This window comes from Branchiostoma lanceolatum, chromosome 2 (genome assembly GCF_035083965.1).
Source record: "Branchiostoma lanceolatum isolate klBraLanc5 chromosome 2, klBraLanc5.hap2, whole genome shotgun sequence".
NCBI classification, from domain to species: domain Eukaryota; kingdom Metazoa; phylum Chordata; class Leptocardii; order Amphioxiformes; family Branchiostomatidae; genus Branchiostoma; species Branchiostoma lanceolatum.
Window position 1 is genome coordinate 24,169,703 of NC_089723.1, and position 15,207 is coordinate 24,184,909.

The 15,207-nt window shown below is 42.6% G+C and overlaps 2 protein-coding genes across 2 annotated transcripts; both read left to right on the forward strand.

The window, feature by feature from the left end:
• The first annotated feature begins 305 nt into the window (after nt 1–305).
• LOC136428090 (uncharacterized) lies at nt 306–9,889 on the forward strand. Its single transcript, XM_066417374.1, has 8 exons — nt 306–520; nt 1,345–1,480; nt 2,748–2,817; nt 5,332–5,458; nt 5,914–6,080; nt 6,586–6,719; nt 7,876–7,987; nt 8,121–9,889. Exons 3-8 carry the CDS (start codon nt 2,805–2,807, stop codon nt 8,711–8,713), a joined length of 1,146 nt encoding a protein of 381 aa, XP_066273471.1. The 5' UTR covers nt 306–520; nt 1,345–1,480; nt 2,748–2,804; the 3' UTR covers nt 8,714–9,889.
• A 566-nt stretch (nt 9,890–10,455) lies between these two features.
• Nucleotides 10,456–14,134, forward strand: LOC136428091 (hydroxylysine kinase-like). Its single transcript, XM_066417375.1, has 6 exons — nt 10,456–10,869; nt 11,475–11,600; nt 12,119–12,255; nt 12,478–12,652; nt 12,757–12,969; nt 13,368–14,134. The coding sequence occupies exons 1-6, from the start codon at nt 10,584–10,586 to the stop codon at nt 13,598–13,600; spliced, it is 1,170 nt and encodes a 389-aa protein (XP_066273472.1). The 5' UTR covers nt 10,456–10,583; the 3' UTR covers nt 13,601–14,134.
• Nucleotides 14,135–15,207: the final 1,073 nt, after the last annotated feature.

Genomic DNA, 15,207 nt, shown 5'->3' on the forward strand with positions numbered 1-15,207 from the left:
TTGTTCCCCCTGGTCTTGACTTGACCCTGGGTCGGACCGCTAGGGGCAGAAACAATGTAGTTGATACCCAGGCAACGTTTACCGGGGGCGACAGAACAACCACCTGTAGGAGTTTCATACACTGGCTGATAAGCACAACCTGCTTAAACGTAAACATCTCTTGCCCTTTTTACGAATCACTTTGCCATGTTATCTCTTTAGAAGTATTATCTTCTTGATTTGCTGAACGATCTTACAAAATGATTGCTGCTTTAAGGAACGCGTTTTGCCTGCAGACGCCTTCAGACGACCCCCGAGGTGGCAACACCAGCCCACTAGCGGGTTTCTGTTTACCAAACTCGCGGATTGCTTACATGTCAATTTTAGACGCGTCGTGGCGGCATTGTGGTCGGCGGCTAGGGTTTCCCGCCGCCAGTGAGTTTGTTGGACGCGAACTTTATTCAGTCGCCGGTCGTCAAGTCGCATGTGTGGGTACCGTACGGATCGACGCCGTCGTAGTTTGAGGCAGATTTTCCACAAGGTAGGTCCTACAACTTCTCAAACGGGCAAGGTGTGACTTCTTCGGCATCGCTGTGAAAGTCTTACTCTCAATCGGCACGTGTGCCCGCTACGTCGCTAGGGTAGTTTACGGGAGTCGGCGGAGCGTGAACGGCTTACGTTAGCGCTTGTAAAAACTTTCGACACGTCGCTCAACGCGTGTGTTTTGAGACAGGTGTTTACAGCACTATAGCAGATTCTCATTGCAAGGGAATATTCCAGCCCTGTAGCTTTTGCCTTTTGTGCGTTTCTATCATTTATTAGCTTTTTAACTATGGTTTGATCAACTCCCTGTCTATTTGTCACTATCAAAACATACTCATTTTGTTGCCCACAAAATACCTCGGTTTGCAACATGTGTAAACGGAACATCTGTGTCGGTGACGTATATTTGACAAATGTAGAATTCCTTGAATACATTTGTAGCTGTGCGGAAGGAACTCCCAAAACATGTGTACATATAAGTGGAACAAAACATCGTGTACCATAAACTCGCCTGGACGTAACTTTCATAGCCCTTTTCATACGGCGACTTTAGTGTCGTAGTGAAAGGCCCTGCTCGCGTAACGCTTGGAGGGAGGGATCGCTTTCTATTGGGCGTTTATCAAGCGTGTTAGAAGGAGTTTACTTTTTTGTTCATCTGTTTATATACGACACACAATCATCTTTTCGGAGTAGAGTGCACTCTGGGTTTCCGAGCGACCATCTCGGCGGAGACTGTGCACAAACTTTCCGCCGCTTCTGAGCTCCCTACTCCGACCGTTCTGTCTGCTTTTGTGTGCCAAATGTTCTTAATCTTATTTTCAGGCTGAGTAGTGTGGTTTTCTAGAAGCGGGAACAGGGCCTCTCCAAACTTCCTGTATCGTGTGTTGACGTCTGGTTGCTGGGTGACGACTCGGCTGCGGCCCAGTCATACTCATAGTCCTGTACCTTCATATCCAAGGTAAGTCAAGAGGTTACAGTTGTAGGGATTGAACGTACTGATCATTGATTATTGGTATCCATGGGTTTCAATAACAGTTTGTGCCGTTGTCATGGAAATGGACAAGGGTCGCACCTTTTATCTTTTTCATATTGGAACGTGCAGAAACATAAATCAATTTCGATCAATATAAGCTTTCTTATGCAATCGAGAATTGTTTGGGAATATTTTTAAATCAACTGAGTTACAAACAAGCAAAATGTACATGATGTAAAGCTTTCTTGCTTTAAAAGACAAACATTTAGCAAACACTCAAATTTCTTTGTCAAAATAAACTTACAGTTCAAATAGTGACTTCAACTGTTCATGTTCGAGTCCTGGGGTTTGAATAAATAGGAAGGTAGCATTGTTGTAAAAAGTCTGGTTGTAGTTTTTGGAGTCTCTTCAAGATTACAGTGAATGTCACATACAGGCTAATTCTAAAGATTTCACAGCTCTTGTGTAATTGTCCAATTCTTACTGTTTCAATGCGCTTTAACTCTTTAACCCAAAGTTTTTAGATTTCCAAGCTGCTTGCACTATGAAAAATGTACAAATTGTATTTCAAATGGGTCTTTCAGGGCAACTTGCAGTTAACGATGCCGAAATATTTTCTTTTCCCAAGGCTTGTTCCCTTGTAAACACAGCGAACACGTATAACTACATAAACTACGGTACACGTTTGCCGTCTGGATTAGCTTGTGATTACACTAGCCTCTAACTCTTTACATAATGTGCTTGTTCATTAAAACATCCCGACTTGCGTGTATGTATCACAACAAGCTATTCAAGCATGCCAGCTGAGTTTTCGTGTCAACCGCACGCAGGATACTTAGCGGTTATCAGAACAAAACAGCTGTATCTGTTTGGATTTAATAACATGTTTTGGATATAAAATATGGCATATTTGCAGGTAGTATTGACCACCTGGTACGCTAACTAAAAATTGAATAGGTCCGCTTGGATTATAAACTGTGTTTGCCTGACGTCTATTCAAACCGCGGGTACAAACAACCTCTCTTGTTTGGCACGGTTGTATATTTTCGTGGCGGGTTCTTTTCAAATTTTCATGTAAACTAAGATAACATTGATCGCATGTTTATTTCATGTCAGACTGCTCAGTTTAAGAGATTGCTTTCTTTGTATTCTAACAGATGTTTGTAATTGAAAGTTACGCAATATCCTGCAAGCGTATTGTCTATACAAAACACTGTACGTGAGGTTTGAACGTGATTTTTTTGTATTGCAGGCACGCCAAGCGGGCAACACTTTGACATTGAGAGAATTTAGAAAGACGAAGCTGAAAATGATAAACATGGGTAAGTATAGTTTGAGCTTTATTTGATATAGTTAAGAAATCACCATAGATACGGCTGGGACTTAAGTTTTGAAACAAGCGTCGACTAGCAAGGACAGAAAAGGTTACAGTGATTGTTCAAACGTCGAACATGGCGTCGAACATTGCTCTGAAGACGCTATGAACGTGATCTTAGGATGTTGTAACAAGTAGTAAAGCGGTCATAATAGCTTACTTCAAGCCCAAAACGCCTGTCAGATCATGTCAAACCGTGTCAAGTGACAAAGGCCTGGTGGTGACAAACAGTCCAAACATGCACAATGTATATCACAGCGAAGGTTATGCAAAGACTTCCCTGTCCTAAATACATATATTCAAGTCCGATTCAAATGGCTGCGAGTTGTGTTGTAAGAGTTCTACTCTGGGCAGTTTGGGGCTTGTAAAGTCTATTTATTCTGTGGACTAGATGTGGTAACAAGTGATGAAGTATCGGGTTAGAGGCACGTGCAAAACGGCTCGTTGACCATGGACGTGCAACATTACTCTCATCATGTGTTACGTTTTCCAAACAATGCTAAATTAGAAATGCACCACTTCGTTCTGCTTAACTCTGGTTTGGCCGAATAGATTTTAGTGACCAACAGTTAGGCGCAATGCTAACCAAAGTTGGGTATACATAAATTATTTCAAAACATAATCAAGTTGAAAACTTGCCCGTCCTAGCGACGTTATACACTCAGTCAGTTTGCCATCGCTGACATGGATGTCTAGGGTTAAAGGTACACCAACTTTGATAGTATCCATAGACACTGAGCGACTCAATCGTTTGGAGTATTTCCAACGTATCGTTCTACAGATTATATCAGCCCAGACAAACAAAACCCTGCCAATCATGATCGATACAAATACCTAACCAACATTTTCACGAACTATTTGACATTGTACTCCTTTTCACCTTTGTTTTATGTAATGCTAACAATGGAACGTGCCCAGAAGACTGTTTCTGAAGTTCAGAAGTGGTTACAGCTAGCGGCACTTGATTTCATGTTCTTGTTGTCATGAAATACTGAGGAGCACAGGCCGTTGTGTAGACGTTGGAATTTCGGCACTGATAACCCGTCGAGCGGTTTGCACAATTGTTAATGATAAGCCGCTGGTTCAAGTATTTCAATTGGCACACACCTTCCTGAGACCAAATCATATACTAGTATACTAGTATGTTGCGCAATTTTAATGCAGTGTGAACGTATGTATGTTGAGAGAGAGGTGGAGGAAGGGAGAGAGAGAGAGAGAGAGAGAGAGAGAGGGAGAAAGAGGCTAAAAGTAAAAAGTAACAAAAGACATTGACCACAGCATCGACCATATTTTTTTACATTACATGATGATAAGAAATGTTTGCTTTAATTTCTAATCCCAACTGTTTACATAGGTAAAATATGGTAATGTACCAATGTAGCGCTATTCTATTGCCTCCATTTACCATTGTCAAAAGAAAACTAAAATGCAAGAAAACACATCTTCTAAGAAATCTATGCGCACGATATTCTTCCCATAGTACATACTGATACCTTATAAAACGAACTTGCTGGAGTACAACTTGAACATGACCACACTCTGGGATGTACGTGACAAATGTCAACCTGGTGATTTACGGCAAACAAGTTTTACATCTTTTGCTCAGCAACCTTTCTACAAATCCCCTTTCATAAAAACCCTGTAGAAGATATTGTACCCATAACCTTTTTGTAACAAGTCTCTCCTACTTCAATATACAGGTCGTAAGTTCACTCTCAGCCAGCCAGAAATCGGACTTGAAACATCTATTGATTAAGATGTTCACTCGCGAACAATGAGAGAGACCACAGATTTAAAAGGCTGTGGAGGGGTGTATTCAACCCCGGCGTTGTTTGTGAGGCAGTGACTGCTATAAGTTTACCTACTAGAAGGGTTTTCACGTGCACAGCGTGTCCTGACATCTGCCCTTCGCCACTTAAGAACCTCGGGTTAGATATCGGTCAAGAGGCCGTGTAGGTTACATCGTTTCAAAAGACTCATAGACGTTCCGTTCCACACGATTTGAAATGAAAAGTTTTCAAGTCGTGCATTTTGTTTTCCCTGACACCCCACATGGACTGGAAGGAATTTTTGTTTAGTCACAAACATAAGATATGTAACGCGTATTACCGCTGTTTTCCCTGAAATGTTCTCTCTCCAAGGGCAACACTAAGGATGGTCATGTAGCCCTAAACGTAATCTCTTAACTTTTGCCATCAATGAGTTTCGCAAAATTGCTATAATAGCATATAGATGAAAAAAATGATGAAACTGATGTATACATGTGAAATGTTTTGTTGAAATAGAAACAAAATGATTCCCTACATGGAGAATTATACATTCATATATGTTAAAGTATCATATACTTTTCCCTAGTACCCATCCTTACTCACATCCGCTTTACTAATCAATGAACGCGTTATATTCTAATTGAATTATTCAGTTTGGTAGTGATGTTTACGTATTTGTTTGTTTTTTCCAGATTCGGTGTGGCTGAAGTACTACGAGGTGCTGTGCCAGCGGATGAACATGTTTGACGAGTACCACAAGTTCTTCCGCCTGCTCGTCGGCGGGGAGGTCATCACCACATGGGAGGAGGCGAGAGTCAGGTGGGTGCAGTTTTCTCTGAGTACGCGTAGCCATGGCAACTGAAGCGTCTTCAACCATGTTCCTTTGTAAACCCCTTTTGTAGGGTCATTGACCCCCAGAATATAAGAACCAAGATCTTTGCACAGAAGAAAATAGACTGTATAAAATCGATGTCTATTGTGGGAACCGCTTCACCACTTCTAACCATACCATAGGTTATCGAAACATTGGAATTTGGAAAAAGAAATCAACTTTGAAAGTGAATACAGTCGAACCTGTTCGGGCCACCACCTGCAGTCAAAAGCCATCTTAAAACAGTCCATATCTTATATAGGTAAGCCCAGCATGTCCTCAGCAACCATTTTCCTCAGTCCCTTGAGTAATTGCTGAATCCAGGTTTGACTCCATATCTATAAAAGGTATAGCCATGTTATTTTTCCTAGATGAATGTTATACATTTGTACTGTCCCAACAGATTTAACTCCAACCGGAAACACCGGTCCCGGATCGAGGCTAACCGGGTTCTGCTGAAGCTGATCCGGGGGCGGTGGGAGTACGCCTTCCCCGTGCTCTGCAGGAGTCTGAAGGTCGGATCCAACCAGGGATACCTGGCGGAGATGATGAGGAGAAACCTCCACACAGGTGCGCCATCTGTCGTTTCAATTCGGTAGTGTGCAACACGTACTGAGTTTGAAAGGACGTGAATGTTTATCTGTTTTTAATGGTGCAGTATAAAGGCTCTGTAGGAGTCTGAAGGTCGGATCATGCCTGGAGTCCAGCCTTGTTTAGCTTTGGCGCGCTCCCAACGTCACTAGCCGCCAACAATGCTGGACTCCAGGCTAGGCCTGACCAGGGATGCCTGGCAGAGGTGATGATTAGAAACCTCCACACAGGTGCGCCACCTGTCATTTCGGTATTGCATAACAGTCCGAAAGTGTGTGGATGTTTATTTGTTTATTGATGGTACAGTACAAAGGACAAAGAGAAAGTGAATGGGGGGGGGGTATATAGGCAACCAAAAACCAGAAACATATCCGCAAGATTTATATCATGTACGTGGACATTCAAATACATGTACATTCACTGTTGTCGCCTCTTCTTCCAATCATATACTCAATTTATTTATATCTATTCTTTTGTATGTCAGACTTGTTGGAGGTGTACGAGTTCCTGGCAGCCAATATTGAGATGTACTACTGGACGGCTCTCATGAAACATCTGGGACTCTCCAAGGACCTGATTGAGCGCGCCAAGCGGGAAAACGCTCTGCCAGAGGACAAGGTAAAGACGCCTATCTATTTGATGCGTTTAAAAACTGTGGAATGAATGCGCCAAATAACAGTCACTCAAGCAACTGGATAAAATCTGGGCAACTGTTATTTGGTGTATCTTATTACCTGGATTTTTCTCATTTTTATTTATCAATCTTTAGGGTAGTCCCTTCAGTTAACAAGGTAACTGATTTCCAAGGGAGCCCTACGTAACATGACAAATCATAACAAATCAGGATACAAAATAAATAAATTAACATAAACTTCATTAGTGATCAATTACACAATCATGTAACATAAACAGTAATGATCAAACATAGGAGTAATAAATCAAACAACTCAAATAAAATCGCAAAGGTCATACAACGGAGGGTCAGAGGTCAGATGTCAAAAGTTAAGAGATTTGTATGTTTACCAGAGCCTGTTTAAATTTAGCGATTGATGAGGCTTGTTTGATACATGGATTTAGCTTGTTGTAGGTAGTAGTACTGGATGTCTAACTTTCATCAATGTGGAATGAAAGGTGCCCTAGGCAATATTAGGGCACTGAAAGTCACATATTCAAAATCAATCTTTTTCTGATTTCTATCCATAGTAAGTTTAGATAACACTATCCCATCGCATATTGACCATCATGGAGCAAAAATGCAGTGTCGTTGTGTGGTGGGAACTCATTGAAAATCTGAGCACTTGGAGGCCAGCCATCATTTCAAATCTTCCGAACATGCACGATTCTGACCGATAAGTCCCGAACGCTTCCGAAGAAATAATCACGTGGTCATGGCTCAATGTGCTTGGGCATTGTGACGTCACGCGGCCGGAGGTTACCGAAAATTGTTGACAGAAAACGGTTACGGCTGGATTCTGGGCTGATTTTTGGGGGGACCCAATAAATAAAATACTCCTTTTGTGGCTTGCTTCTGTGCTATTTTTAAATGCCCAAAGTATGAAATAATGATGCAGATGTGCTGATATGGGGAAGTAAATGTCCATTTCAACTTCACCAAACAGAATTGTTTTCCCAAGAACATTTCAAGTTTTATCCCCTGAAATCGCTTAGGGCACCTTGAATGAAGTGAATCTTGTCCTCTGAAAGAGACGAAGAATTGGGAGATATGCACTTGATTCCGCTGTTCTAATTCTTGACCCTTTTCCTCATCACAAAGATCGTCCATTCCTTGTTGCTGTGGCAGCGGGTGAAGAGACGTAAGACCCCCCGTCAGCTGATAAAGAAGCTTGACGCCGCCCTGAGGACTGTCGGCTGCCTGGACCTGGCAGGTATGTACACTGTACAGTACGTTTACAACGCCAAGACGTTCATAAACGGATAATCCTTCGTCCTATTGTGTTTCATTTCTAGAATTCTATCACTCGGATGTCTAATTAGCCGTTGTATTTTTTGTCTCATCAGATCAACTGCTTGAGTTCGAGCACTTCCTAGGCGTGTTCGGGATGAACATGTGGACGGAGAAGGTGATGACCGATGTGCCGATGGACAACATCTACACACCTCGGGGACCGTCCCGGGCCGCCCAGTCCGCCGGAGCCGTCGAGGACAAGAGAGAGGACGAGGAGAAACGACCAGACAGCGCAGCGTCGTCCACGCAGAACAGCATCTTCGACAAGTTCATCTCCATTCGGGGTACGCAGCCGACACGGCGCTTCAAGCACAGCTCCCGCAGCCCCAGGGATTGCGTCACCATCTACGACAGCCCCATGAGTTTCCTGCGGGGCGTGGCCTCCCGTGCGTCCGTCCGATCGGCGCTGTCCTGGGACGCCATGTACGTGCACGACCTGACCCCGCGCGAGACCACCCCGGCTCCCTCCCCCCGCACGCCCAAGACGCCATGGCTGCCTCCCATCATCAACGACGCCGCCTCGCCCACCAAGAGAACCGCCCGGGCCGTAACGTTCGGCGGGGAGCAGACGCCGATGGAGCCGGAGAGACCAGCGAGCACGGCCGGTTCCGACAAGGAGAACACTGCCATGGAAGTCACGAGCTAAAGAACTAACTACCGTGGCGGACACTTATCTCAAAGCTGATCTACCGATGGCAAGGCAGTACCGAAGGGCCAACCAACCAGTATAGCCGATTATTAGGTACTGGTTGGCCTTTTGGATACTGCCTTGCCATCGGTAGATCAGCTTGGAGATTAGTCAGGACACTCACGACAAAACTGGAGAAAGAACTCTAATAGCTATGAAAGGAAAATCCGAGTCAGATTTGGCTTATGGACTTATAGATTGTTTTACAGTACATAGATTATAAGGTAAGATGACTACTCTCTAGGCTGAAGATAGGCTCCGGCTTGTTTTGGAGTTTATGAGTCTTTAGCGGGCTTTCTATTTTATCAGGTTTTTGTTGAAAACTGACTGACGGACAAAAGAAAACTGACAAAATAGAAAGCCCGATGGAAACGCCTAAAAGTCGTCCTAAACAAACCGGAGCCTAACCTCTGCTTGGACAGTATAAAATGACGTCAGGTGTCCTTGACTATATAAGAACCTAATGTTACAGCTCTTAGCTCATTTCTATTGTAAATCACTTCTGTAGATTTGTTGTTTTTTATTTGGAGGGGGAGTGGGAAGTAAAGGTATTTTGTCCTTTAGGCTATAATAGCAGTGGTGGTACTATGAGCCATGTGTGACTCACCTAACAAATCCTTGTAACTTTGAAGCACACCAAATCAGAAAAGTGTAAATAAAATCTTTTGTACGTCATGTAGGTATCATGTTTAGGACATAGCTTAAAGCATTTCTAACGTCACGTTGAAACGTATTGCTTTGCACGCTAAGTTCAACGATTTTGTATTAACGATATATCAGATTAAAATGCTACAATTGAAATGCGCGACGCTGCTTTCTGACTTTTGAGGAATTTTAACGCTTGTAATTAACTGCACATACGTTAGTATGAGGGGAACTATTGTTGTCATGTCAGTTATAAGTGTGATCCAAAATATAGCAGTGTGTAAATTTTGATTTGTAATTGAGCGGTTATGGGATTGTAACTTCCGTGATGTCACCAATACATTAAGGGGACAGAGATGTATCAGGGTAACAGTTCACTGACACTGAGCTGGATTGGACGTCAGAGATGGTTACATACTAGAGCTTTGCAAACAAATCTATCGCGTATTTCTTGAACACTACGAGAATAAAGCTTTGAATTGAACAGAACAGTCTCCGTTCTTTCACGATGACGTACATTGAGGTAGCTGAACCGTGACAGTATTTCGCCTATGGGGCTTTACTGTACATGGTTAAGGACCCCAAAGTGCGAAGGTTCGACGCCTCAAAATGAATAGCAGGGTGCACAAGGAAATTACAAGAATGGAATATGTTTGACTTCAAGGTAAACCTACGGTAAAACATGAGAAATGAGCTAAAGTTTGTCTACTCGTTCTCTTCTAAAATTCACTTTTATATGACCCCCAGTGGAGGTCATTATAATGCTGCAGCCGACGCATACTATACTGGTTGGCTGGAACAGTATCCAGGCGCAAATTTACAAAACAAACATCGTAATCTCGCTCATAGAGTCTCAAAACGAACATGTTCCTCTACAATTCACCACAGTTGCCGCCTCGCTGACGTGCACAGAACAATGTCTACAGCTTTGTCAAGTTCTGTGAGGCACTTCTTAGTACTTTATCTATAAATACTGTGTTCTGCTACCATGAGACGACATTTGAGGATACGGGTGATGGGTCGAAGGTCGAACCCTGTCTGACAACAACAACAGACAACTGGTCGAGTGAGGTGAAGCAATAGGTTGATTTTTCCTCAACCTGCTGCAACTGTGTAGGCCGTAAGATATCGTATCTGTCAATTCTTTAGATCATTACGTTTGCTGCGTTCTGGCTAAACTAGGATGGCTTCAGAGATCGCTCCAGTAAAACTGAGACCACCTGTTTTGGACGAACAGGACACCCAGTCGCTGCCAAACAACTCACAGGAAGACTCCCGCGAAACATTACATCTGAGCAACAGCCAGGCCGCGGAGTTGGTGGAAAAGCTGTACGGGTTTAATGTAGAATCTGTGAGGAAACTGGGCAGCTACGGCGACTATAATTTCCATGTGAAGGTTTTCGGTGTTGGTCAAGATCATCATGGATACATTTTAAAGGTTATGAATGCGAAAGACTCGCGTGACGAAGGTAAGACGTTTACAGCTGACGATTGTAAGATGTTTTTGACTGCATGCTACCTCACTACCTCCGTATTTGTGAACATATTTGAAAAATATTGGCACAAGGCCCAGGTATTTGTCTGGTAATAGTGCCCTAAAGGGGTAATTCCAACGTAATGTAATTACACCCTTTGCATGCTACTTTTGTGATAGAGGAGTGTTTCGCTCTAGGCAAGGAGCTTATGCAATTGAACTATCCAAAGACCGTGGATTGTTGACTTCCACGGCCGTGGAGTTGACCACTCTCAGGGACAATTTTGGAAAATGTGAATCGTCAAATGGAGCTAAACAGCCAGCCATGCCCTACTTGCTCACTGTCAGTTAAACTTCGTTAATACTACCCTGGGCACAGGTAGTTCGCTGTCTGTCATTCTCGGTATCATGAAATTTTAGAAATAAACTGTAGAGCATAATGATTTAAGGTGTGTGTGTGTGAGTGCAGCAAAAGGTATTGTCACTAAGACACTACACCACTAAAAGTAGCCAATTGTTTGAAAATAGCTCACACACGACCAAAAAAATGCCCGAGAGAACAATGTTCACAATATTACTGTCGCTATCGGTCCCTCCCAGAACAAATCACGGCTCAAACATCGATGATGACGTTCCTGTCCACGCGAGACTTTCAGGTCCCGAGACTGGTGCAGAACCGGTGGGGACAAGGCATGAGTCTGGAAACCTTCGAACGGAAAGAAAACGGTAAGTCAAAGTCACGGTTTACCCCACAACAATTGTAACAGGTACAATGTAGCATAGGCAAAGCGATGTTTAAGACTACTGGCTGATTACATTAATCTAGTGCAGTCTATACGTCGATTCTAAGCTGTGCGATATTGATAGAAGACACAAAGTAATGTTGCAATGTGTAAGGCAAAGCGTTGTAAAGGACTACTGGCTACATATAACGTTAGTTACATAAATTTGGTACTGTCTACACGTAAATTCTAGGCTGTATGATATTGATAGAAGACACAATGTACAACGTAAGGCCAAGCGTTGTATAAGACGTACTGATTAGTAACATTAACTCTACATGATATTGATAGAAAACACAATGAGGCGTTGTATGTCTACTCATGTCTTGCGTTAAGATTTACAATACTTCAAGTATGAATCATGATCAGTGAATCCATTCGTTTCAATGATATATTACACGTACCTGCAAATGCACAGCCCACCTTCACACTTCCTTTCTGTATTCCTTCCCCCTGAAAAAGGTACACAGGTCTCCACTGATCACAACGTCCGTCTCCTGACGTTCCTTCCCGGCATTCTTTGCAGTGACGTCACTTTGGAGTCAGCGTCTTTGCAGGCTGCTGGTGTGTACATGGGAAGACTTCACCAAGCCTTACAGGTTAGAAAATGATTATACTGATATTTCAAATAAATGTATCATGTTCCTTTCACAATAAGGACTACAATAGATTGGCTACATACACACATGCGGGTTAACCCAAAATTTACTGTTACGTACAAATATCGCAAGGCATCTAGAACTCTTCCAAGTTAGTGTTCCCCAAACGAGCAAATTTCTTGACAAAATTCGTGTAAGCCATTCTTCATCTCTGATTTTCAGGACTTCGACCATCCAGGTTTGTACCGACCAAATTTCAAATGGAACTTAAAAAATCTCTCCGGAGCAAGAGACTATCTACACGTCCTGGACAGCATTGAAGACCAGGAAATGATTCACAACGTTCTCGGCCTTTTTGCTGACAAAGTACTGTCCCGACTGGAAGACCTGCCACAAGGTAACTTCTTCCAACCTGTTATGTTTGACGATTATGACAAAGCAATAGTTTCTTAAATTCGAGGAAAACCTAAATGTCTTGCTGGTGTGCTTTATTTTGATCAGGACCGACACATGCAGACTTCGGAGGCACTAACATCCTTGTGAGAGAAAGCATGACAAACTCTGAGGGAAGGTACCAGATTTGTGGTGTGCTGGATTTTGGCGACGTTGTCTGGAATCCTTTAGTGTTCGATGTGGCCATAAGTCTCATGTTCTACATGCTGACTGCACCTGATCATGAGGGTCCTGCAACATATGCGGGGCATTTTGTTAGAGGTATGCTCTACTCTGACTATGGGAAACGGTGTGTAACCTTAAACAGAACTGGATGTAAATAATTGTACTATCATTGTCGCACTTGACACTATTTTGCTCTCGGTCTGTTTGTTTGTTTGTTTATTTGTTTGTTTGTTTCTCTCTCTCTTGGTGTGTTCAAGTTTGTTCCCGCTGGCTCGGGTCCAAGTTTGTTACAACCGGAGACTGACAGGATGCAAAGGTTGAGCTGGCATGCACGCGTCCACATTTCTTCGGCAGGCAGGCAGGCTGGCAGGAAATGAACGTTGGCAAAAGTTACTTACCGGGAATCAGAGGATCGATAAAATGTGTGAGATAGACATGGTTGTGTATAATATTGTGCCAAGAAAATAACTTCGATTTCTTGTTTTTCCCGGTAGGATATGAGTCTATCCGCCCGCTTACTCCGGCCGAATGGGACGTGCTGTACCACTGTGTGGTGGGACGAGCGTGTCAAATGTACGTGTTCAATGAACACTCTGTCAGTGTGGAACCAGAGAGGGAGGCGCATATTAGAAAAGACACGGAAGGCCTCTACGAGACGCTGAAGTTTTTGGTAGAAACTCCAAAAGCCGAAGTCGACAAGCAAATGCTGGGAACAGGAAGGGTCTAACGAAACCCTGTAACTAACTGGAAGGACATATGTACGTAACAGGACACAAAGAATTATAAATGTTACATGTTGAATCCATACGGCACTTATTTTTCACAATTCAAACCTACATAACGAAAATTGAGAAAGGGAAAAGATCAATCATATCATTATAGATCTACATTAGACTGTCACATCATTCATATAACAATAGGTGCTCAACTGTGTATTTTTTTTCAGTCCAGTTACTACATTTGTCACGTTATCACATTCAGTACATTTCCGGTAGCCAACTGTTTGCGATAGCAAGATAGCGATGGATGATTTTGTATTGAAAGTATTGTAACTTGGTGTCTTTTTTGATCACAGTAACTTTAGGCGGTAAATACGCTTTCATGCTGTTGATACCTACCGTTTTTGAACATGTGTAATACTCCAAAAATAGTTACTCAAGCAACTGGTTAAAATTTTGAAACAGTCTATAATGTTTATTGACATGGTGCCACCATTTTTTTCCTGCTTATGATATCAAATATAACCGTTATATCTCTTTGACGATATTGTTTTGGTTCGTTTCTTCTCCCACTATTTCGATTAAAAGGTGTATTAACTCATTCATTTTGCAATTGGGACCACATGGCCTGAGAGTTGGCATGGAGGTACATGTAGATTTAGTAATTACCCCTATTACGTCACACCAACAGCTTGTTGGTACCAGGCTAGGGTAGCGATCACTGAGAAATGATAACAAGGCTAGTGGCTACACGCCCGTCTTTTTTCATCTCTGCGCGTTTTTGCAAGGAATGAATTATATGCACTTTGATAGCATTAGCGAGCTACTATAGCAGAAAAGCCCGAAATATGTGCAAATTCCTCTTACCTCAATCATGGAGGTTACTAGTATATCTCCCCATCATATAGTAAACTCCTTGCGATTCTAGGGTAAAGACTAGAGGAGTTTACATATTTTGGGCTTCAGTCTGTTATCATATTATATTATACAATGTCTAACTAACGTTACATATCTAGAATTTGGTAAATCTTGGTACATTCGAGAAGGTTTCAATCCTTCTCATGTCACAGTACCATTATGAGTCCATTATACGTACTACTATAGGACCTATAGTATTCAGGTACAGTATTTTGACAAGCCCTGTGGGTCTCTGCAGCAATCCCCAAGCAGATGTGTGACCAGGGACATTACATATAGGACCCTATGATATACTAGTAATGTCCTTGGTGGCCATGTGTCAACGTCAAATCGTTACGTTTCGTAAGCTCCCAGTTCCACAGAGCACTCGGTCCGTCTTATTCCTAACGTCCTACATGTAACGTTACAAATGTAATTTCTTTTTATAAAAGTCGGTGACTCCGCGAAACCCGGGGGGCCAGTGAGCAATGGTACGATTTTGTCTTTCCATGTCTGTAGGAAGTAGAGTAGAGTAGTAGAGTAGTAGAGTAGAGTAGAGTAGAGTAGAGTAGAGTAGAGTAGAGTAGAGTAGAGTAGAGTAGAGTAGAGTAGAGTAGAGTAGAGTAGATAGAGTAGAGTAGAGTAGAGTAGAGTAGAGTAGAGTAGAGTAGAGTAGAGCAGAGTAGAGTAGAGTAGACATTGTGGTAGAGTAGAGTAG